At 41.3% G+C, this 25292-nt stretch overlaps 1 protein-coding gene across 1 annotated transcript; it reads left to right on the top strand.

The window, feature by feature from the left end:
* The first annotated feature begins 21 nt into the window (after positions 1–21).
* LOC148400820 (transmembrane protein 266-like) lies at positions 22–24552 on the top strand. Its single transcript, XM_088371611.1, has 11 exons — positions 22–668; positions 1425–1546; positions 7627–7818; positions 15389–15543; positions 15989–16062; positions 17443–17499; positions 17732–17870; positions 19295–19410; positions 19857–20052; positions 22502–22564; positions 22684–24552. Exons 2-11 carry the CDS (start codon positions 1533–1535, stop codon positions 23154–23156), a joined length of 1479 nt encoding a protein of 492 aa, XP_088227737.1. The 5' UTR covers positions 22–668; positions 1425–1532; the 3' UTR covers positions 23157–24552.
* Positions 24553–25292: the final 740 nt, after the last annotated feature.

The following is a 25292-nucleotide window of genomic DNA, read 5'->3' on the forward strand; positions in this document are numbered from 1 at the left end:
TTACGTGCTTGTGTGTTTTTCAGCTCCCACGCTGTGCAACGAGCGTCTAACATGGTCAGCATCCATTGATTGATGTGCGCGCTAACCATCGGCTGGCTAATCCCGATGAGTGACAAACGCTTAAGCCAATTGCCGCGAAGACAAACCCTCTACTCCCATAGTATCTTTATTTTTGGAAACCATAAAAACGCTCTCGACAACGGACCTAGCGGGCGTAAAGCTAATAAAAACATTCGTGGCTCTCCACAATTGACGATCGTGAGGGAAGCTCATTGCATGCTTGGCGAGCCCTCATCCATTTTTTTTTTACACGTCGTGACTGGAGCGATGCAAATGTCACCCGAATCATTGGCGAATTGCTTTCTTACGCCGTTGAGCTGAGAATTCGCCCACATTGCTACCGTGGAAGGAAGCTGGATACCCGCTTCAGGACTCGGACAGCTCCTCGTACTCGCTCCCTCCTCCTCCTCCGCGGGACTCCCGCTGAGCTCGCCGGGGAAGCCCTCCGCCGATCGGCGGCGTCATCTCATGGCTCCGGTTTTGATGGTGGCGGTGGTACCGAACCGGAGTGCAGCAGCTGCTACTACGATGCCGGGCCACGAAGCGTGTCGCGCTTGAGGTTCACTCGGGGGGAGCTTTTACTCTTCGGCCATGTGAGTCTCACTCAGGTAGGCGAAGTAGCTCTTTTTCCCTCCATAAATTCCATTTTCAGGTTTTTTTTTTTTTGGGCAGCTCACAAAATACTTTTTCCACCTGAACGCGCTCACACATTCAAGTGTGAAGTGATGAAGAGTCGTCAAAAGTTTTGACACAAAATGTTGGCGTAGTTGAAAATCTTACTTGTTACTTTATTCCCAACCAGGAACTTGAGTAGCACAATAGCAATTTAAAACTGAAACGTTTTAAATTGCTATTGTCAGAGAGGAATTAATTTAATACTGCAGTTTTAATAATGTAGTTCTTCTCTTAATAACCCTCATTTATAGCTCACCAAAACCTTATAATGAAAAAGTAAAATTTTACAAATGTTTATTCGATTAATATGTACACATTTTTTTAACTGTAATCAAATAAAGGGAAAATAGTTTGCAGTTTGTATACCACTACAACCACATTTGTACAAAAATAATACCTTTAGTCCTTTTTTTTTTAACACACAAAAACTCAACAAATTCATCCATATTGTGAAATGACTGACTTGATTATATGTGCAAGTGTGATGCACTTACTCCTGCATTGGATCTCATCAGATCATGTAGGTGAAGCTAAACTACTACAACACGTTGAATGTTGGCAATGTAGCCTAAGGCTCATCTCATCCATCGCTATGGGTTTGTTGCTTCCCCCTGCCATGTCAACTTCCACTGTACAAATACTTTTTTTGTGTCTGTCACTCATCACTCTCAATGTATTCTGCTCAATAGGTTCACCATGAAAGCAGCAGCATATAGGCGGTGAATTACAAGAGAAGGACGGACGAGTGGAAAGTGGCAATAAGAATTACACATCTCTCCTCCCTCTCACCAGACGACATGGCTAATGCTGGGTGAGTTTATATATACACACACGCATGCACACGTGCAAAGAACGACAACATTGTTCAATATGTGGCTGTGTTCTGCTTCATACGGAATTTTGCCCTCGCTAAAATGGAGCATAGGCATCTTAATCCATCAGTTAATTGTATCTCCTCTTGTGTTAATACTACAAAGTACATGAGAAGTGCTTCACAATAGTGACACAAATGCTAAGACAGGCAAGGTGAGCTTGTTGTGTTTTCTGCTGCTTTGGCTTTTTCTTCCACTTCAACCGTAATTTGGTTGTCAATAAAGTCCCAGAGGTTCCGCAGACCCGCCGTCTTTTGCCTCATCTTCACTTTCAAATGTGAAAATCCATAGTACTGCATGTATGATTCTGCAGAAATGTCACTCCTTTTCCATTAACCCTGACCAGAAGGCCATGTTGTTAAAAATCAGTGTAGGTTGCTTAGTGCTAGGATGTTTTTCTTGCAATTTTTTTTTTGCATGAGTCAGGTTCCTTCCATTTGCAACAACGCTTGTCCTCTTTTGGGTCACAGGTGAACTGGGCCTATCCTGACTAGTCCAGTCACTCTAGTCACCTTTTGATAGAGGCTCAGTACAATATTTTGACCAAATCTAATAATTTACATTAAATGCAAGCATACAGGAAATACACAAACAAACTGTGTGCTTTGTGATGGGACTTGAGCCAATCAAACAGTCTATTCTGAGTATCTTTGCAAGTGGAGTGAGTGGGTGTTTGCGAGGTGGGCAAGCTGTGATGAAAGAGGAACGTGAGAGAATGAAGATTAAAAAGAAGGGGAAAAAAGACATAAATGATAATATTCAGTTATTTTATGGGGGCAGTCAACTTTATTCTAGTTGCTGACAAAAATATATTTGGAGTTGAATTCTAGTGCAGTATTAAGGAGTTTTCCTGAGGTGGTGCCCCTGAATACAAGTTTGGTTTATGAAGTGTTTAAAATCATAAATACTCATACATGCTCATAAATATATTTTTAGCACATCACGTTTGCTAATCCGAATCCAATCTAATTCAATTTTATTGACATTCTGTGAGGCATCTTTTAAGTCATTCTACCGTTTACTGCCATCTACCTGATGTGCCTCGTTCAGCTAGCCCACTTTACGGCGTCTTTATCATCGTGATTTTCATCGGGTAGTAGATCTTAGTTTTATATTACTGAAAGTCCGGGTGGTGTTGGGGTTATGATTCATGAACAGTGTCTAATAAAAGTTTAAACTTGTATAAGTGCATGGAGTTCACTAAAGCCGTTTTGAACTGATGATAAAGTAGCTGGATACCTTTTTTTTTTCCACTTGTTTTTTATTTAACCTAATCATTGCTGATATCAGCAACACAGTGGCCTAGTGATTAGCATATCTGACAAACAGTTGAAAGGTTCCCTGGTTTGAATCCTGTCAGCTCGCATTGGCTTCAGGTCAGCTATGACCCCAAACCAGATAATATATCTCAAAAATATGCATGGCTTTCCTCATTTTCAAAAAGGATGACCGTTATCATGAGCGAGACACTCACACTTGCTGGATGAAGCATATTCTTCAGTGGCTCTGCCTCGCAGTCACTTACATGACCTTCTGTTTTGGCCACTGAAATCCCCTGAGCAACTTTTGTCTCGTAATGACCTTTCCTACCTGGCGCTCAATATTACAGTCCGCTATTTAATTTTATCTGCCTCCCTCGGGGAGATTTCACTCCCCTGAATATCACTTCTTTCTGTGTGCGTGCGTGTGTGTGTGTGTGTGTGTATGTTCCATGGCTCGTTAGTGTGTACATGTGCTAATGTTGTTCAGAGTATATTTGCAATTACCAAGCTGCTTTTTGTACAAGAGCGTCAGGGGGTCTAAGAAAGGTCATGAAGTGTGCGTGTGTGTGTGTGTGTGTGTGTGTGTGTGCGTTAGACCGCAAAGCCACAGCAATACGATGTGTTTGTGGCAAGCTTTGCACACGAAAGTTAACGATTTTATATTGTCCCTTTCATTATTTCTCTCGTCTCAGTCATTAATATTACATTAATCCAATAAAAAGTTGATTAAGGGCACATACGAACTCAATCGCACAAGAAAATACATCAAAGACAATGATTTATAGTTGCTGTCCAACACAAATTAAGTATTTGATTTTTTATGATTATTTTTGTCTGAATAACAGAGTTTTTGTAAACTTTTATATTAAAATGTTTAAATAATACTGACTTTTTCCTCAGGTAGTTATTACTTCAATGCAGTAATTCTTCAAAGCAATAAAAATCTTTTTAATTATTGCATAAAAAAAATCCCCAGTAACACAAACATAGGCTGCCACAAAATTTAATTTTGTGAAAATCCACATATGATAAAAAAAAACATGCAGCAATTTAAAGTGCCTCTGATTAACCCCAAATAAAGTTCAGGAGTTCTAGCAGGCTTTTTTTCCCGCAAAGGTTTTATGCTAGAACTGAAGCCTGCCGAAACTTTATTTGGGGTTAATCGGAAGTACTTTATTTGGTGACAGGTGTGTACTGACTCCCCGCTGTAACTTCAAAGTAATATCTTGGTCAAAACTAATCCGATCAGTGTGTCATTTGTTGTGCTTATGTAAAATTGTGCAGGGAGGGAGCCTTTTCTCTCATGAATTTTCTCATTTATTTGTATGCACAGGCTTGTTGTTGCATTTACACACATGTAGGCGGCATCGCTTACACACACAAATTGCTGAACAGACAATAAAAAAGTTGTGGTCTGCAGAAGCTCCTGTGTTCCCCTTCAATATCAATTTTGTCGAATTGCACAATACATATTGCATTTGCCGTATGAGCAATAGCATCCTGGCCTTGGGTGAATTTGTTTTTGTGTATCTTCAAAGAAATGTGAGGCCTTCTCGCTGCGGGAAATAATCCCATCAAATTGGGATGAAGGCAGGAGCTCTTGAGATAAGACTGCAATAACATCCAATGCTCTTTTCATTAACTAAGAGGGGGGAAAAGAACCTACTGAAAATATAATACAGTACCCATATCAGCCACTTTGTCTCTTTGTTTTCTTCTCATCTGGTTCGGCATTATTTTTCACTTTTGGGCCATTTTTTAACTTAAAATTCCAAATTATTCAACATCTAATCATTTTCAGGAAAGACCTTCCCTGTCGTCATAAGTAAATAAATAAATAAATAAATATTACATTTCTGTGTAATCTGAAATTGTCTAGCATGTATAAATATACTCACAATTAATGTTTTAAGCAAAATGATAAAACAAGTTAAACAGTTCCTCTACAACTGTGCACTTTCCATCAGAGACTACGTTGATGACCTTGAAGAGTTACGATTGTGCCGATTAAGCCAAAAGCCTTTCAGCGTTAGCACTGTATGCTTTAATAAACTGTGTGAGTAAGTGAATGAGTGTGTATGTGTGTACCTTTCCATCCTTCATGTGTGTACCTGTCTCTCCTCTCCTAAAGGTACGCTGTCTGTCCATCTGTCAGTCAGTCACGTTGCGTGCTTCTCTTGTGAATGTTTCAGGTCACTCGGTGCTCTCTCATCACAATTCAAAGCCTTCTGTTTAAAGCGGGACTTGAAAAGTGCAAATGGATTTGAAACAAAGTCGCACAACTACTATTATGGGGGCATGTGAGATTGACAATGGACAAAATTTAAGTTAATTATATTGACACCATGTCCCAATTAATGCTGGATGTGTCATATGTTTATCCATTAGGAAACAAAAAGTGATTTGACGTTGATGACAATTTGTTGGTTCTTTAAATTGAGTTAACTTTAAAATTAGGGCTTTTGTCATGTTTTTAAAATGCAACAACATGTAAGCTTTTACAACATGTACATAAAACAACCTCAATAGTTACAAACATGTCAAAGCTTGCATATTCATAAAAACGGCAAAAGCCGCAGCTGCACCACATCAGTCCAAATCGTAAAAAAATCAAACCAAATTGAATCGTTACGTTTTAAAATCCTCGAATCGTATCGTCTTTTTGTGCCGAGATGCACGCCCCTAATGGATGGCACGTAAAAACAACTGCGTGCCTCCAGCCACTACTTGCAGACACGTGTGAAATGGCCGAGCTATTTTGAATTCTTTCCCAGCGAATTGTAGCTGAAATAAATGTGAAAAAGGCTGACTTGAACAGAATGTGGCGGCTCCATCTTTATGGTTCCTCATCATCTCATTTCATTGCCCTCATCCTTCCCTCTCCTCCGCCATCCATCTTCGCCTTTCCAATCTACACCTCCCTCCCATTCATTTATTACCTCCACTTTTCACATGCAATCCTCCCTGTCTCTCTCAGCGCCATTTCCCCTCTTTTACTGCTCAGAGCTCCTCTTTTTGTTTGTTGTCCCCCTGAGCTTGTTGCATAACCCCTGACATGCCCACCCCCACCCGTGCCTGACTTCCTTTGACGTTTGAAGGCGAGTGGGGATCTACTCAGCTGACAAAGGAAGAGGCAATGACATCACATCAGACTCGATACACCAGCATCTGCTCTGGTCTAAAAATACAACAATCGCACACAAACACGCGGAGAGTCAGTCTGCGGCCGCGTTCGCCGTTTGTTTCCACCTCCGTGCTCAATTGAGGCGGCCCAACTGGGTCTTGGCTGTGCTGTTTGCCGACCGTGGTGTTAAGCTATCATTTTGAGACACTAAGATGGATCAGGGTGTGTTGTCAAGGGGGATTTGCCAATGTGAAATGTAGAAATAACAAAAAATAATGTTAACTTGTTGCTGTGCCTTCTCTCTGGGCACTGAAGTACTTTGTTGCAATGGCCTGTTTTGATGCTGCCCTCAGTCTTCCTTTCATTTGGATCTGTCTCACAAGAGATCCTTGTTCCCCTGAGCGTGTCTCCTTTCTGACCGTTGCTTTTTCCCCGCCAATTTCTTTGTGACATTTACTCAAATTTTTTATCAAAATCTGATGAAGAAAAATATGTGCTACAAGTCATGAAAGCATATATTCACCACTTTAGCACATTTTTAGTCAATCACTGCACCCCATTTTGAAGAGTAAGGTTAGCAATGACATCAGCGCTAGCGATGGTTTCGCTCAGGGGTGTCAAACTCATTTTTTTCACGGGCTGCATTATAGTCATAGCTTCTTTCGGAGGGCCATTATAACTGTAAACCCAAATAAATGAATTAGCACCTCATATTATATACAGTAAAAGCTACAAAACAAACTGATAAATAACTCTTTTTCAAATCAGACAAGTAAAAACTGGTCAAATATTAAAAAAAAAAGATATTAAAAGTGAAGACAATTTGTAATTCTAGTATCGACACACAAATTTGATGCACAATTTGTCTTCGCGGGCCACATAAAATGATGTAGCGGGCCGGATTTGGCCCCCGGGCCTTGAGTTTGACACATGTGGTTTAGCTGGTTATCCAAATCATAGATCATTATTGCAATAATACAACAAACTATTTTTTATGTATATATATATATATATATACATACATAATTTATTTATTATATTTAATTATTTATTTTATGTAATTATTATATTTGATTTTATACATATATATATATATGTATCTCAGATTTTCAAAGCGATAACCTCTTCTCGTCCTTTCTTGCTGCTTTGTGCTGCTTGAAAATGCATTAAACAGTGGTCACAAATGTATGCGAGCGTTGCACTTCAAGCAAGACACGCCCCAGTTATTACGCTCCCTCCGAGCAAACGTCGGACCGGCAACTTCTCTGTTGTTGCTAAACCGCGTGAGCGCTCAGTCGTTTCACGATGCCGAGTGGGTGTTTGTGCGTGACCCTCGGTGACCCAGCGCTGGTACCCCGAGGGCAACGCTGTGAATAAGAATGTGTTGCCCGACTGAATAATTAAACTCCTTTTTCATCTGGGCTGCCTTGCTATGTCACCGCTCACATTGTCTTGCTTGCCATCTTTTACTATTTTTACGCATCGGCCGCTGCATTAAAGAGGAAGTAAGCACAATTAAATGTGCGTTTCATTTTCTACTGATCCATTTCTTACTCTTTATCAAACACTTAAATGTCAGGCAACGAGCGAGCGCAATCATAACGTCTTCCGTCTTGTCTTGGTGGTCGACTAGGGACGTGGGGACTGCAGCTCTGGCAGACTTGGAGGTCATCTCCCAGCAGGTGGACGATGAGAACCAATGCTTGGCTCCTCCGGTCCAGCTGGTGAGTTTCGGCTACCGAGACCTTCCGCTCGCGGCGCTGGACCTCTCGATGGCTGGCTCGCAGCTCCTTTCCAATGCCGATGAAGATGAAGCCCGGGAAGGGTGAGTAAAGTGTTGATGAGTTTGCACTGATGACACATCACAAGTAGACCCCCCACCCCACCCACCCCTCCCACTCCCAAGCGGGTATTTTATTTGGAAGCATTTCGACATCTGCACTGACAGACTGCAACAGATTATTGCATAATGAGAAATATGTGATCATCATAAAAAAGGTTAATCAAACTTACTAATCATGCTGACGACAAACCTTTTCATCGCCACTCTTGTTCTCTATTACGGTAAATGCGAGTTACATATCATGCAATGTGCTTCTTAGAAATTGCTATCCAGCAAATAATGTCAGTGTTTGCTGTGAGATCACAGATATTTATTTTTGTTGCATTAATTAGCAAGCTTACCCGTTACATCACAGATGTCAACATATTTCTACAAGATTTTCTCTATTTTGGCTTCAGCCGATATGAAAATAACACGCCCGCAGTTATACAATGTGATTATTCCCATTCTGGGATATAAATTAAACTCCAATGCATGACAAGCTTAATATAGTGTATAAAGATTTATATTACTGCAATTTAGTTACTGTACTAAGTTACTAACATAACAAAGGCTGCAGGGAAATTGTCTAAAACAGGTACAATGTTTGGCTAGGTAAAGAGATTTTTTTGATTCCAACAGTTATGTTTACCTTCTGTATGTGTGACATATGGAAAGGAGGTCACATTGCTTTCCACGCTCCAGTCTTTCCATTGTGTCGTGCACCTGTGACTCCATCCCAGCGTAACATACACTCTCATCAGGACACTTATCAACACCGTAAGCGGATGCGAGGGAGCCAATGGACCCATGCTGTAATTTACGAGCCCGGTCCAACTATATCGTTTAGGTCACTAAACCGACCGTTTCACAGCGGCGCAGTTGGCAGCACTGATACTTGTACCTCACTCTGGCACGTATTTGTATTTGCACCGATAAACATTGTACATTTTGTTATCGTGCTTTGCTTCTTGTCTCGGTGAGTGCTACAGTTTTTTTTTTTTTGTGTCCCGGGGAAGGCTAGTGGGAAACACGACTGTGTCTACAGTGTTGAATTATGCATGCAGCATTTCCTATTGTAGCTCCACCAGTAAAGCACCTGCAAGGCAATGTTTTGGAGACAAGCATCACTTTAAAGCCGGGCTCAGTCGTGGGCTGTGTTAGCAATAATTCAATTTACACAACCTAATTATTTGGCATGGGAAGCTGACCGTGTATGAAATATGTCATCATAATCGTGCATCCAATTTGCAATCATGTGAAATGAGTAGATCTCACTCACCATGAGGACGTCGTTGACACAATTCTAGTTCATTTTTTAGATTTGAGTATCACAAGGCCTCCGTCTGCTAATTACACAATCAATATGCCTTTAAAGTTAGCCCGCAGTAGCAGGTAGTTAGTTTTGCTAAATAACTCATCCACAATCATCACTGTTTACGCCAGAGTTCATTATTGCTGGTTCGTGCTGGTGATGGAGGAGCTTCTGAACTTTAGAACTTCCTAATAATCAGGAAATACCCATTTTAAGCTAAATTATGATTGGGCATACAAATGATATTTGTACGCTTTCAAAATTACGGTTTAAATTGTCAACTCAGCATATTCCCAACACCAAGCGGTCAAACATTTTGGACCATGATAGTGTGTCATGAATAGAAGTTGAGTAGCAAGAGTGCATCTAGCGTAAGAGAAAGACCATTTGCTGAGCTCCCTTTAAGGGAAATGGGGCAGATGAAATCTTTTTTTTTTCCTTTATGGCAGTACAGGATGATGAAGTGTTTTTGAACCGAGCCGAGACTCCGGCCGGCGGTGGCGAAGCAATCCACAGCCGTAAAAATGAAAACGTATAGAGATGGAATGTTAGCGGCTCCACTGACCCCATCTGAGAAAGTGGATTGCCCATTTCCACTTACTCCAGAATGTGTGCAAATGTCAGCAAAACTTATTTAGGGAAGTGGAAACATAGGCAAACTTTATTTACTTTTTTCTTTTAGCAATGGGTCAAGGTTTATGTATCATTTAGTGTGGACGAGATTAGAATTGGATGCCGTTCCACTGAAGTTCTGTAGGTGGCAGTAGCACGCACTTCAACCTTTTGCATACTGTCAAAACAGATCAAGAAGGCCAATTTAGTTTTTTGTATGTTTTGCTCATCTGTAGATATGGACTAGATATGCAAAAGCTCGCTTTAACATAGCTAAAGCTAGACACGCTAAAGCTAAAAAGAACATCGGGATCTTTCGGGGAAGTTCTGATAATCAAAGTCAAAGTCAATCCCTGCAAATGAGTAAACAGCTTGTAACCAAAAGATCCAGACAAACAAAGACAAATATGGAACTGACAGTTTTATCTTGATGGGGTTGGGTCTGCTCCCTTCTTCAGACTCGCTCCCTGTGGTCCGCAGTTTATATGATTGATTTGACAGCACTATTGAATAGCTTGATTTGGTCCAGATCAAAAAGTCGATGCTTTTTGGTTTCGGGGAGAAAGCAATCTGACATCGATCCAATTCAGCTGACAAATGGCCCAGTCAGGCATGACCTTAATGGATATAATGGCGATAGAACTACAGGTAGTAAACAGATGATTCAGGCTGGATTTACACACACTGCTTACGGCAGATTTTTAGTTCTACTGCTCTAATTTGTTTTTGGAAAGCTCTGTCTCAATCTATTGTACACGAGAAACTCAGATGCAAACAAAAATAACGAATACAAATAGTCAACATTTCTTCCCATTTAGTTGCCTTCACTTTGACTTTTAAAGTATTCAATCCTGCTAAATGTTCCACATATTTATTCACTTATTCATTCCATTAGTGTTGTTTCAGTTATTAGTCTGCAGATCTACATTGGGCAACCATTAACAGAGAGCACAGAGAAGACCCTTGGCGCCATTCAAGTGCCACACGAGCCCCCCCACCCCAAAAAAAGGTGCCATCACAATTTGCATCTAACGTAAAGCTGCCGGCGTTTTATGGCGGGAAGCAAGCGGAGGGGATTAATCACAACGAGAGGCTGCCACGGCGTGATGAAGCACCTCCCGTCAACGGCTTTTTGCATATCACAGCCGGTAGCATTGTGAAGGTGGAGCTGACCTTACCGCTCTCGCCTCACACTGTACGCCACCGCCGCCAAAGTGTGCATGCGCCGACGGAACGCCAGCAAATGTATTTATAAACCGAGCGCGAGCGAAAAACCGGGGCTGTGTGGCGCTTGTTATCTAATCCTCTGTAATCATGCTTCACTTCATATTCCAATTTATCCTGCGCTGTCACAGCTCATTAGGAACAATAGCATTGCTTCGTTGATGCCCTGTATATTTAGATAGCCTCGCTTTTCCCATTTTTAAAAAAAAAATCTATTTTTGACAGATTTCAGCTGTTCTCCTCCTCCTTCCCATAATCAAGTCGAAGCTTCCAGGAGTACCCGGTGTAAATGGTGTTGCGATCATTTGTCGTCAGGCTCCAGAGAGCCTCCAAGTTGCGCTCGGAGAGTTCGCTTAACTGCATTGTCGCTCCATTCGGGAGATGAGTGGGCACCACTGTGGGAGGTGGTAGTTGCAACTCGTATCAGGGGCCGTTTGCAGTGTTAGCAGTTTTGGCGCCCTGTTGAGTAAAGTGTACTTATTAATAGACTTGGGTCCATCCATCTTCCTGTCTGGAAAAATGCTGGGAGGATCAAGGTGGCGTGGGCTTGTGTTCAGCACTTTTATGGATGCCCACTCTTCCCCCACAGTGGTCATGATTCTTTTATTTGTTGGCTCTCCTTATTTCTTCATTATTTCAAGTTTGGGTTCCTTGCTTTTTGTGGGAGCTGATGGAGCTATCGAGGAGGCTCATTCATTCAACCTTTTTAATGGTTGACTGATGGAGCGGTGAGTGACAAGTGGAGCAATCATAAAGATGATGATGGTCATACTTCCTGAATCCCGCCTCCAGTCTCTTGTCCTGTTCATCTTCTGAGTTGGGAGAATCATTTTTCAAACCACCTGTAAGCTCCAAAGATATATATTTTGGGCTACACTAATGTATTTTTTTCTTTGTGTGAGCCGGTATGTTGTTTTTTTGGCTTGATTAGTGCATACGTGAGCTGTGGCATGATGTCACCTTCCATCCTGTTGGAGAAGTTCACGCCTGCCAGAAACTAAAATAGTAGCATATGCCGCTGATGCGGCCGTTCTAAATGTGCAAAGGGGTCCAGATGGTTCTTCGAAACGTGACGTGAGCAAGGGTATAAAAGAGGAAAGTTCATCTTTGCCCGTCACCAGTACATTTCGGGCGAAGGTCAAAAAATCCAATTTTGGAAATAACTCTGTTGGTTTTAGGAGGCGGAAGGTGACTGCTGGCTGTTTTTTACTGTTTAGTTGCTTACTATAATGTCAATTTAAATCTTTCTGAAAGAGTGCCATGTGAAGGTCAAACGAACTCATCATCGCTCCTACTTTTAAATGCTTTGTCAGAAGTGAGAGAGAAGTACAAGTCGAGTAATTTGGCCCACTTTAATTAGCCAGTATGAGAAGTTGTCAGAGGCAGTGACCAGGGAGCGACTGCTTCATGTTATCTCCCAGACTCCTTAATTCCTCTGCTGCGGGCAAAGCCAGTGGCAAAAGAGTTAAAAGTTTCATTTGGTGTTTAAATGCATGTATTTCTATCTGGAGCTCTCTGGTCACAATATTAGGTACACCTGAGCAAATCTATATTTATTTTGGATCCATTATCCAAGACAAAAGAATATACCAGTCGAAAACGTTTGTAGTATTTGTCAAGACACACTTTATTATTTACCAGAGCTGATCATCAGACGCTTGTGGGTCTCCCAGCGTTCAGTGTCTCAATCGACACACCGTTATCGATTACCCTCCCTGATTTAATCTCCCTCCCGTCGAGGCCCACTCCATCTCGGGTGCTGACAGCTGTATCAACACATGCTTCGGAAGCAGGAATTAAAATGAGAAAGATATTTCCATATTTGATTTAGCCTGAAAAGAAAAAAAAAATCCCACACAGTCACGTGACAGCCAACTTCACATCATCTACAAGTGGAGATTCTCACAGTTCTTTAAAAGTTCAGACTGCTTCAAGCATTTAGATTGCATACCTCACCTGTACTGAATTTTAAAGAGAGGGGCGGAGCCTATTTGATTGGTTTACGCCAATATCTAACTGCGCGCAGCTATGAAAATGGTTCATATAAGAGCTCATTTAAATAAATAGATAAATAAATAGATAAATAGATAAATAAATGAATAAATAAAGACTTTCTCTAAAATGCATTGAGCTGCAAAGGTTGAACTTGTCCACTATGACTCAAGCCAGGTGGTTGTGACAGACTGTCAGAGCCTAATGGGTCAGAAGAATTTGTTCTGTTGCTTGAGTAAGACTCATTAATATCCCCCATGTGTCGAAAGCAGCTTCTGCGACGCCCCGTCTGGGCCGGATCGGGTCGGGCCACTTTTGGCACCACACAAGAACTAACAATACACTCATGGCTGGCTTATCAGTGCTACTTCCGCCTCCTTTCCTGGTCTCATTGCAAGCTTTTTTTTAATCTGTGCCTGAGTGTGTGATATGTCGCATTTAGCCTGTAACAAGATGGCCGGTGTTATCATTGGAAATCATAACTCAAAGGTTTATTGCCATGTGGACTCATTTTAATATCCTCTGATGATAAATCTGATCCTGGCATCAATGCACAAAGGCTGCTGCTAGCAAAGGAACATGGCTCCCCGTATTTTTTCTTTACTCAAATACAATAGAACATCTAAGGTTGAACAGTGAACACAATTTGTCTGAATACAGGAAGACTTTTTTTTTTTTTTGAATGACATTTTAAAGAAGTATAAAACGGTGACAGTGGTTGAACTTCTTCCGTGCTCGGAATGTGAATCTACTTAGATCACATAACTTACTACTTTGATGCTTGAATGGAGCTTTACTGACATATGCTGAAATCTGACATGACGTTTTGACATTATTTGTGATTTGTACTTGTACTGTGCAAATTAGGATTCTTGGCCTTGTAGCTGTTATTATGGCTCTGTTTCGCCACAGTAGTAAATTGGAAAAAATGTTTTTTTAAATCATTTGTTAAAGCAACATTAAACCCTGACGATAGTAATTTGCAGGGAAGTGTTTAAAAGTTTCTTGAATGTGGTTTTACAAATGGTTTGAGGCCATTTGGAGAATTTATTCTTAAGCGTATCAAATATTAAGTTGATGCTGCAAGTGGTTTAGATGAAAGAGACAGCTGGTGGTGGCTGTAAATTATTTGATGAAGGTTATTATTGCAGGCTGAGAAGTGCAAATCCCTCGCGTGTCATGAAGAGCGTGGATTTAGATGACTTCTCCCCAAACAGCCTTCCCTTTTTTGTGCTATTGAGCCCAAAAAATAATTAGAGAGCTATAATACTAATTGTGGTCACTTTTAGTTTATGTTGTTGTGTTAACCCATCAAAAGAGCGATGCAATTCCAAACACAGACACATTTCAGTTCAAATGAATCTTGTGAGTCGTGTGCCAAGCAATGGAGACGTCAAATGATGAAGGGGCCAAACACTTCACCAATGTCGACCACCTCTTTTGTGCCAGCAAATGGCAAGGAGGCAAAAATTGAGAGCGGTGCCAACTTTCCGCTCCAGCTGGAGAACTGCTGAGAGGCTTTGTTCCTTCTCAGTGCTCCTACCTCAGGCTTCTCAGTATGACTTGAAATGATGGAAAAAAAATGGTCATGTTAGACTATTTAAGGCCAACATGTCAATTGCCAGATGACAGATGACATTCCATATGCGGGCTGCAACTAACCCTTATTTTAATAATCAATTTTTTATTTATTATTTTGTTGATTAATATATGAATCTGATTTTTAGATTAATTAATTATCATTCCTATATTATATTATTATCAGGACATTATTTCAAAGTAAAACCAAATGCACAAACATAAAATGATTAACATTCAAACACTTGTCACTAATTAAAGTATCTTCATCAAGTATAGCAAAACTAATTATTGATTATTTTGATAAACAATTAGTTGTCAATTAACAGTTGCAACTCCAATTCCATTTATTAAAAAATATTTGAGACTGTTTTCCATCTTATTTGACTTCTCTCACTTGACAGTCAAGATGCTGATTTTGCTGCATGCCGCTACCCTCAATCAAGCTCTGCTACAGTGGTCCTCTTCATGGCCTGATGAATTGGAAGTTCATTAAAATTCCAGTCTTAGATGCAGCTAATGCTCAAATCAGCAGTTCACAAAGCTTCACTGTCCCTTCCTCCGTCAATGCCCTCTCTTATCTCAAGTCTAAACATCCTCACCTTAGTTCAATTTAGAGCGCATCTCTTCAAATTACCGCCCTCTGTTGGCCACAATGGGAACTCCAGATTTATTGCTAAGCACTCTCTTTACATTCTGGTGTCACTCTTTTTAAAAATTCAATTTTAATTGGTTGTTTCTGCTTTGCAAATTATTTTCCATTTCCATCCGTCTATGTAAATTTACCTTGATGTCACAAATATGTCCTCATCTAGAAATAGACAACCACAGTTTTGTTGTGTTGTGTTGCAGGTCCAACTGGCTAAAGCCTTGCTGTGGCCGTCGAGTGGCCCTATGGCAAGTGTGTCTGCTCAGTGCTGGTTTCAATTGTGTCCTAGTAGCTTGCGTTATCCTGGTGGTGCTCTTCCTCTCCTTGGAGCTACTCATCGACACCAAACTCCTTCAATGTGAGTCCATCCTTTTATTTCAACACATGCTTTTTGATAATTGCTTGTTTTGTAATGACCACATTGAGTAACTGAGAAGGGGAAACAAATTTAAGTCAAATCCAGTAGTGCATCCTCACTGTTTTTTAGTGGTGCCAATCAAACGTGCGCTGGCTGTGCATGTTGCCAATTGATGATGAACAGCAATGCCGAGACAGGATAACGAAGCAGGCATCTTGTCAATGGCAGGAGGCGAGCGCGCATCTCCATTGATTGGTGGCCAGCGTTCAGCTTTAATGATAGCACAGTCTTCGGGGAATGAACCGAAAAGATTAGCGCTGTAGACAATTTGACACTGGAGTAAATGATGGCCCCGTGATGGACACAGTGTCCTCGCTAGTTGAAAGACGACTTGGTGCTTTAGAAGTGTACTTTATTTCAAGGCTGCATTTATTTGTGTCTGCAGTTACCAATGCTTTCCAGTTTGCCAGCATCATCCACTGGATCAGTCTCATCATCCTGTCACTTTTCTTTTCAGAGGTAATGTGATTTAGTGCCATTATTCCGCTGAGACTCTGCCTTTTAATCTCATCTACTTCTTAGTTAGCCAGGTAATTCTGAAGTGATGAGTCGGTAGCTGATCTTGATGTTATCCTACTTTAGACAGCAAATTAGTTGGAAAGAATCCACTACTTATCGTATGTTAATCAACAACCAATTAAACATGATCCTTTTTATTCCTAACAATTGCATTAAGTATTGGATTGTTTTTTGCTGCGTTACTCATTATTAAGCAGCATTTAAAACAAAATCTCAGTACGTCTGGTTTAGATGCTAATGAGTGCTTTAACCAACGTCTATTTCTATTTGTTTCTTTTTTTCCCCTGTTTTTCATTTCATCCGCCACATATTATAATTGGTCATATTTCAATAAGTTTTTAAAAAAAAAAAAATCTTAGAACACACATTGCTATGTTTTATTGGATCTTTTTTGGTTTTGCGTGTTTTTTCTTGTTTTACAAAAACATTGAAATAAGACGAAAGCAATTTATGCTATGTGGCTGATGATTTTATTATTTCATCCTGAAAATATTTACTGTAATTATGACTACAGAGATGCAGTATAGGAGAGTGTGTACTGATGTTTATAATAAAAAAAAAAATCTGGTTAGGCGGCTATGTTGTAAAGCAAAGACCTCCTGTATCATATCATCATTAGCATAGCTGTAGACGCTGTTACTTGATTATGTTTACGATTGTTCACTTTTTCCATTTAATGTCTTCCTTCCATTACTGTCCATACTAGTATTGATAGTTCGGCTTCAGAATAGCCACTTAAGGGCTTTATGGTGAGTAAACGATTGATTTTTGAAGTACAATTGTAATTTAAAACATTTAAAAGACAAAACTTTATATTTGTGCAATACTAAATGAAGAGGGAAACGTTTGACCCGTGGGCCTGACTCCAGTGCAAAACAATTACACTGCCGGCGCCGGCCTTAATGCCCTAAACCAAACGTTAATTATCATCTAGCCAGCAGGAGCAATAATTGAAGTGGAATTTAATGAGCATTGGGGGGAAGGGGGGGCTTCAAGCAATATGATCCATCCTCGCCGATGACGTCATATGTGAAGAGTCAACGGGAGGACGTTTAAAGGGTGTTTAATGACTTTGGTATTGTCTACCAGTCAGAACATTGTTCAAGTTCTAAAGCGTTTCGCTTCGTTGGCTCCAAATCAAATATCCAAATGGCACCAACGCATGATGGATTTGGCGGACCACTTGTGCGTGACCTCTCATGCTAATTGGCGGGTGAATCAATGGTGCTGCCGAAAGGCGCGTCGCTAAAGTGACCACAAAGTGCAAGATGGACCTTAATGCGGTTGATCACATAACTTAATGTCTTCATTTGTCTCTAGACTGTCTTCAGAATTGTTGTGCTCGGGATCTGGGACTACATCGAAAACAAAGTCGAGGTACCATTCTTCACCTTCTACCGTATCATACTCAGTGTGCACTATGTGGACAAAAGTATTGGGACAAGACCACATTTAGTATTTCCTAGTCTTAGTTTGCGTCCAACTTTGTAGGAACAGTAAGAACTTGAGACTATGGTTAGTATTTCCCCCCAATGTTAATAGCCCAATAACCTGCTTTAGGTTATTAAACCTCACTAGCATTTTATTAGCATAGCGTTGTCATCATCAGGTGTTTGATGGAGCCGTCATCGTGTTGTCCCTGGCCCCCATGGTGGCCTCCACGGTGGCCAACGGGCCCAGCAGCCCCTGGGACGCCATCAGCCTCATCATCACCCTGCGCATCTGGAGGGTGAAGAGGATCATCGACGGTGAGTCAAAGACAATGTCCACGCCGTTTATTAAATCATATGGACCGAGTTAACGGGTTGCTGTGAGCACCTGGTCCCTCCTGACCTCGTTCTCTCCATCATTATACAAATTATTTACTATTCAGAGCAATATAGCTATTGATCATCCCCAAGAGTAATTTGCTGTCACTCGTCTACTCAGGCCTGGATCGATTGTAGGGTCTGGATAAGCACATTCACAGGGACCGTAATGAATATAGTGGTTGTTCTCCTCTATGCTAATGCGCTCCGGTTCGATATCCGTGTCGAGGTCACCCTCACCGTGGTCCCCCTGCTGCATGCAAACAGACCACACAGCAACTCTCTTTCCACTTTGCTCATCGGTGATGAGAGGTGCTTTTTACTAATAGTCCTCAAAACCATTATAAAGTTGCACTTTATCACTGTCCCAAAAAAACCCAACAATGGAGGACATGGATATCGTCACTATGACATCATATTTGCTCATCGTCATGTAATCCAGGCTCTAATTCCCATGACGGTATTATTTGATTTCCTTCTTCTTCATGCAGTTGAGGTGTTGATCTCTCAGTGCACTTCCACCTGCTCCCTTTAATACATGTGAGTGATTGAGCCTCTTTGTTTGGCTGGACGGGGAGACACGCCAGAGAGTGAGAGGTGCACATTTACAACAAGATTGAGTCCCTCTCACAATTAGCTTGATGCTTGTGTCAAGCTGAATGAGAGAGGACGTCTTCACCGAGTGGCCGTGTGTGAATTGGGCTCTCAGCCCGTATATTTGTCACTTAGCTTGTCGTGTGAGTTTGGATCACGTTATGTTTGTGACAAAAGCAAGAATTGGTGACGGCTTGTGATTTAAAAGGACAGTCTGGTTCATTGGAAATTGTGTCTCAACATTAACTCAATTGCTTTGTGAATTTAAGTGTGGCTATTCATGTCCACCTTCCTTGTGTTAAATGCAGCAGATGTCATGAAAATTTATTTTGAAATTTTCTTTAAATATATATTTGAGTTAACCTCGTAAAACATCGGTTTTCCATTATAATTAATATTTTTAATGAATGAAAAAAGTAAAAGAATTATAAAATGAAAATAATACACAAATCTTAAGTCTTGTCACTCTGGCATGACTTTAAGGGGAATTGTGAAAATGATTTCAAATGTTCAATAAATGTGAATTATCTTCATTGCCACAAAGCACTTTGCTGCCACCTAGTGGTGTAGCTGCAGGGGTGTTGAAAAAATGAAATAATTTGCTCAATGTGCAGCGTTGAAGCTCAGTTTGGTATCTTGAGTTTTATTTAAGGCACATTTATAATTCCTGCTAAAGTATGTTCCAATCAAGTATAAGCTTTATTACAATCTTTTAAACTGTTTCCCATGAAGTATTCAATATAACGTATCCATTTCCTTTTTGGCCTCAGCTTACGTGCTCCAAGTCAAAGTCGAGATGGAACTGGAAATTCAACAGTGCGAGAAGACGAAAGCAGTGCGAGAGGAGCAACTGGAGCGTCTCACGCAAATCTGCCAGGAACAGGCTGTGAGCACCTTTTCATTTCATCCTAACATACACCAAACACATGAGTGAGCTGCAGAGTTGCATTAATAAATTGTGCACTGCATAATGTACATGATGGGGGTGCAACTATTCCAGATAAATGTTTTATTTTGGGAGGTGTTGGTCAATTTGTTGCCACAAGGGGGCAGCAAAGCTTCATTAATAGAGTCAATCTCTTCCAAATGCCACTCCGCTGACGCTATCCCACGCACATCTTTGCAAAAAAAAAAAAAAAAGTACACAATCTGTGAAAATTGAAAACTATACTTTTTTTGTTAACCAAATTAACTAAATTAAACAAATTGGATATACTGATACAGATCCCTGACTTTCCTCCACTGTATGAATTTTTTCTTCCACCTCCCCATCCTGTCTTCATCTTCATCCGTCCTCATTTGCAATGCCACCGCTCCATCCTTGTGGTACAGTTTGAGATCAGGCAGCTGCGAGCTCACCTGGCCCAGCAGGACCTGGACCTGGCGGCGGAGCGCGAGGCTGCTATGCAGATGCATCGTGTGTGGGCAAAGCAGGGCAGGAGTTTCCAGGTTGTGGAGGGCTTGACTCCTGGGGAGTCTGATGACGAGGGCGCTCACAGGAATCCCAGAGAGCTGCACAACGCTGCAGGTACACTTAAACTCTCGGGGTCTCAGTGCAAGTGAATATTGTGGGAACAGAAGTGGAATCCTACTGTAGCTTATCTGTGACAATTTGGAAGTTCATACAAACAAACAGACACATTAAAAAATGTGTTAACCAGAGAAACCAGGGAAAATATGCCCCCTTGTGGACAGTAAGTGGTGAAGTTATGGCAATGACATCACTCCCCCCCTCGATACAGAATTTTTTTTTACAAAACATCAACAAAAGACTTCAGAGTCTGATGTTGATTTAATTGCAATTGAATTTAACTATCTAGGCCAAATAGAATATTTTAAATAAGCCCAGTGAATGTAATCAGGCCAGGTGGAGCGTTTGCTTGAGAAGGCAGCATGACAAACCAGCAGAGAGGTGCAGCATCACGTATGTGCATAATTATGTGCAACAAACAGTTCCTAAATGGTGCAAGGCCCCGCATGGCCCTGGAGCGGCCTCGTAGCTTCCTCCATCCTCGCACAGCACAGCCATCTGACCGCAGGCACACCAGATCAATGCAAAAAAGCTTTTAGGATGTGCTGAACGCTGGAGAAAACAAGCATGTTTTCTGACACTGTGTCACTCTCAGCGCCCGTCGTGCTTCAGCCACCTGGTCAACTTGGGCGACAGAGTGCTCTGTGCATTGGGCCTTGTTAAGAGGGCAGTGGGCTCCTGTCAACATCTGTTCTCATTCACCTGCAAACCTCAATCGCGAACCACAATATTGACCCATGGGGTCGCCGTGGTGGCAAATCTGGCTGCGGGATACAAAGTGGGCCTTTCCACGCCGACATGGTCACTGGGAGGAGCAATCGCAGGCCAGCAGGTTCAGGTCAAGTCACCTTCAATCAAGTCAGTTTGCCATCTCCCTTCTCAACCTGAACCATGACACCATGCCCCAGAAAGTCCAAGTGTCCCCTGAGATGGAGTCTTATGCCGCCTTCGAAGTACTAAATCGTGTCACACGGTGACAACATCGGCTGTCACTCAAGCACGACATCTGCTCCTCGAAGCAGGTCATTGAGCACTTACTGCTCTGCTGCTTTCTTATCTTCACACTGCAACACCCCCAAAAAGCTACTTTTTTAGGCACCAGTACAGAAAAGAAATCTGCCTCAGCAGGTAGAATAACTCTTTCACGTGTGACGCATTAAGTCACAGTGACAGTACTTCAACCCTATGTGTGTCAAACTCAAGGCCTGGGGGCTGGATTTGGCCCGCCACATCATTTTATGTGCCCCCCCCCGAAGACAAATTGTGCATCAACTTCATGTGTCAATACTAAAGTTACAAATTGTCTTTACTTTTGAAAAATACAGATATTGCTAGCAGTTTTTGTTACCATTGATCTTTTAAAAATATTTTAACCGTTTTTACTAGTCTCTGGTTTCAAACTTATTTATTCATCAATTTGTTGACGGTCATAATGGCCCTCAGAATGAAACTATGACTATGATGCGGCCCGTGACAAAAATGAATTTTACACCCCTGCTATAGAGCATGCTAATAGAATCAAGGAATTGGAATCAAGGAATCAGAGAAAAATCATTTTAATTTGTGATTATATCCAAATTGATTGTAATGACTTGGCCACCACTACATCAGGTGTACAGTAGAGTGTACGGCTGCACTAAAAGGACCCAGCATGTCACTTCTCCTCTTCCACACACAAGTGACAGCTTGATAACTGGGCTGACTCACAAAAAAAAAAAAAAAAAAGAGCCGAGAGCCTTTTTATGTATGCCGGACAGCTAATCCCCCCCCCCTCCCAGCCTCACCTCCATCACTCATGTGTTATTAATTGTGCAGCGATTGTCTCCGTCTTGTTTTAGTGAGTGCAATGCCTCTTCTCCGGGGGTGGCCCAGGGATTAATATTTTAGAATGAAAAATAAATGAGATTACCCATCAGAGTCTGCAGCAGCAGCGTGTCCCGCGGGACGGGGGCTTGCACTCAAGCTACTCGCGCTTCGCACTCAGCCAGCAGACAGTGAGCTCAAGACCAATCAAGCGAGCACAAGATCACCGCCATTCAACCGCGCACATCGGCCCCCCCAACAAAGAGCCTCCGTGCTTTTGTCAAGCTGAGGCCAGCCTAAACGGGTCCGGTCTATTTCCTGGTGCACTACTCGGCAGAGCGTGAGCCTTTTAAGCACCTGTGGCCTGAGGCACAAGCCATTTTTGTCAATATTTCCTTGTAAACACTACAGATAGGTTCCATTTGAAATCGTTGGTAGTGTTTATACTGAAATGGATCAGTACCCGCAAGGGTGTAAAATCCAATTAAGTCCGTGCCTGTTTACTTTGTGACACTCATTTCAATAGTGCAATGTCAACAGTTATTGCAGTCCAGCTAAGCTAATAATAGATCATTCAAATGTATGTTTTCTTTATATCTCATTAATTTTTGTGAATAAAATTCTGTCTTGTTTACCTACTCAGATCCAGTTGTCCGTGATGACATGAACAACTACATCAGCCAATACTACAGCGAAGCAAGCAGTGGTAGGTTTCTTGACACCCTAACCCTAACCCTAACCCTAACCTTATGCAAAAAAAAAAAAAAAAATTAAGATGCAGATGACTTCAACAAGACTTGTGACTTTATTTTTTCTTTTCCAAAGATGGCAAGACGTGTGGCTTAGGAACCGGCGTGGTCACCACAGCTTCCATTGACATCCACCGCCCCACCAATCACATCCAGCCCAATCCCGCTCATGACCTAAACCTGAACTACAGCTCCCACCCCTGCTGCCCCCCTCCTTTCTCGGGACAGGACCAGAGCACAGTGGTCCAGGAGCTCCTCTCGTCTCTTTCTGAGGACTCCCGCCTCGCTCAGAAAGGACTTACGGTGGATCCGGTCAACCTTAAGCTCCCCAGTCCCACAGGCTCAGAGAAGGCTAGCCCGGAGCTGGACAACAGAATAAAGGTGTTCAACCGCAGGAACCACCAGGAGAGGCGGGGCCGAGGTTGCGTCCTGCTGCAAACCAAGCCGCTCATCCACCTACAGGGCGGCGCCGCCGAGCCCTCGTTGGAGGAGAAGTACCGTCTTCTTGGTCCGGCCGACACGCCTCTGGGACACATGTCGGACACATAGCACATTTACATCTGCACTTGATGAAGACCTCGTGAGAGTTGTTCTGTCTTCACTGAGGACCAAGATCTCCAACATTCCCTGGTCCTCCATGATGGATATGAGGAGGAGGCTAGCTGACCACATATAGCACAACAAATACAACAACCCCCCACGTCGAAGTGGATCTTCAAATTATGTCTTGAAACCAGTAAGGAAAAATAAGACTTGGGTGATTCAGTCTTAATTTGCTGTCTAAAGAAGTTAACAACTCAGGGTGTACTCACACTTGGCCTCTGGAATCGTGTCTGACTTCCAACAGTCGTGCTTTGACCCATTCAAGAGTGCCATCGCTTTATTTCACAAATTTAAGCTTACTGAGAGGAGCAGTGATTATATGAGAAGTCCATTGCTCACGTGCCACTACCTTTTTTTACTTTGTTGATTATTTTGAGTCATTCTGTTTATTTTTATTGTGCACTGTGGCAGTTTCAGACTCATGTGCCTTTGAATCATTGAACAATTTGTTGACTTCTTTTCTTGACTCTGTTGATTATTTTGTGTTGTTTATTTCCATTGTGCATTGTGGTGTTTAGCTGATGAGAGGAGCGATCATCATCATATGAACTGGATTTTGGGAGTCAAGAGAGCCCGAGCATGTTTCAAATAGCCAAGTGTGAGTACATCTACTAGAGAATTCTGAAATTTTACCAACCCATAAAATGGAATATTGAATTGATAGTTAATCCCTCCTGGACCTAACGTGTTGTTGAACACACGTCCGAAATACTTGCTTTGAACTGCTCTTAAAGGCACAGAACTTTCTAGCAATCAAAACCAGCAAAGGGGCCGTTTAAGCCTTCAGTGAACCTCATTGGTCAGTATTCCAAACAAATGAACAAAGATGCTGTTTCTCATCTTGGACTTTCCAACAGGTAATTAGAGGTTGTTGTTTTTTTTTAGAGTATTTTCTTTCTTTTTTTTACCTCTGTGATCAATTTTTATCCACCATGGTCTCTATTTTCCTAAAAGAGACACACAGGGTACATGACTGGATTCCTTAACAAATGACTTTTTTTTTTTGTAGTATTGTTTTCAAATGACCGAGTTGGAAATATAACAAGATTTATACATACAGTACTTTTTCGTTGTTCTTGTTGAATTATTAAAAAAAAAAGTATTGGCCAAAATGTTTGATTGGAATCAAAAGTTTGGAAGTGATGCCAGCTCTTAATGAGGTGCGAGTGTTTGCAGCATGATCCTTTAAAATTGTGAGCAAATTCTTTTGCACTTTAATGTTTACAGACAGTTTTGTAAACTTGACATACTTGGGGCGGATGGAGGGGAATGTCATTGCCAATACAGGTGTTGTGTTTTGATGAAAAATAGCAAAAATAAAACATTAGTATTTCTCTAACTGCTCTCTGTCTAACGTGTATCCATTTACATAATATTAATAACACTGGTTAACAGAAAACTTTGTCACTCATGTATTTTGACACACATATATATTACATGTCGTCGTATTGTGAAAATCTAATGAGCGAGAGTGAAATAAGGGCAAAATCAAAATCAGTGCAAAAAATTAATCCAAGGGTTAACAAGCATTTTTAATCAAATGGCTCCATTTAAATATTTAATTTTATTTTAATATTTAATATTTGGTTAAATGCTGAGTATGCTGCAAATAAATGTTATTTTCTCCTTATTTTATGTACAATTTCAACTCGATTACAGCAGAGGGAGCCCAGGATCAAGATGTTTGTTGTTAGTGCGCCTTTTGCTTGCGTGCTCATTGTCACCCTGATGATCAGTCACTCACTTGCTGTAGTTGATTAACATCAGCAACTCTATTTTCATGCATTTTCAATATCAATTATTCATTTTGAGATGCAGAGCTGTCACAACAAGAGGCTGATTGGCCTACTCATAGCAACTGGGACTAGAGAATTTGGGTTGAGCTTTGAGTAGCCAAATGGTCTTTCAAGAGTTAGTAATTCAAAGTCTGGGTTCGAAACCCGACGAGCTAAGGGTTTCAAAGCCAGGGTTTTGGTTTCAAATTATGGTTTTGAAAGATTAAATTATCCAAAACTTGGTTGTTCTTAATAAGAACTTTGGTTTCAAAGTAAGGTTGAAGCCAGTCTTAGTTGTCAAATTGGT

Source organism: Syngnathus floridae, chromosome 3 (assembly GCF_059516105.1).
Source record: "Syngnathus floridae isolate MCC-2025c chromosome 3, RoL_Sflo_1.0, whole genome shotgun sequence".
NCBI lineage: Eukaryota > Metazoa > Chordata > Actinopteri > Syngnathiformes > Syngnathidae > Syngnathus > Syngnathus floridae.

Excerpts from the sequence above, each read along its gene's own strand:
- LOC148400820 (XM_088371611.1), top strand. Across the intron at positions 17,500-17,731 it reads ACATCGAAAACAAAGTCGAG|GTGTTTGATGGAGCCGTCAT; the intron begins GTACCATTCTTC and ends TGTCATCATCAG. Across the intron at positions 19,411-19,856 it reads AAATCTGCCAGGAACAGGCT|TTTGAGATCAGGCAGCTGCG; the intron begins GTGAGCACCTTT and ends CTTGTGGTACAG.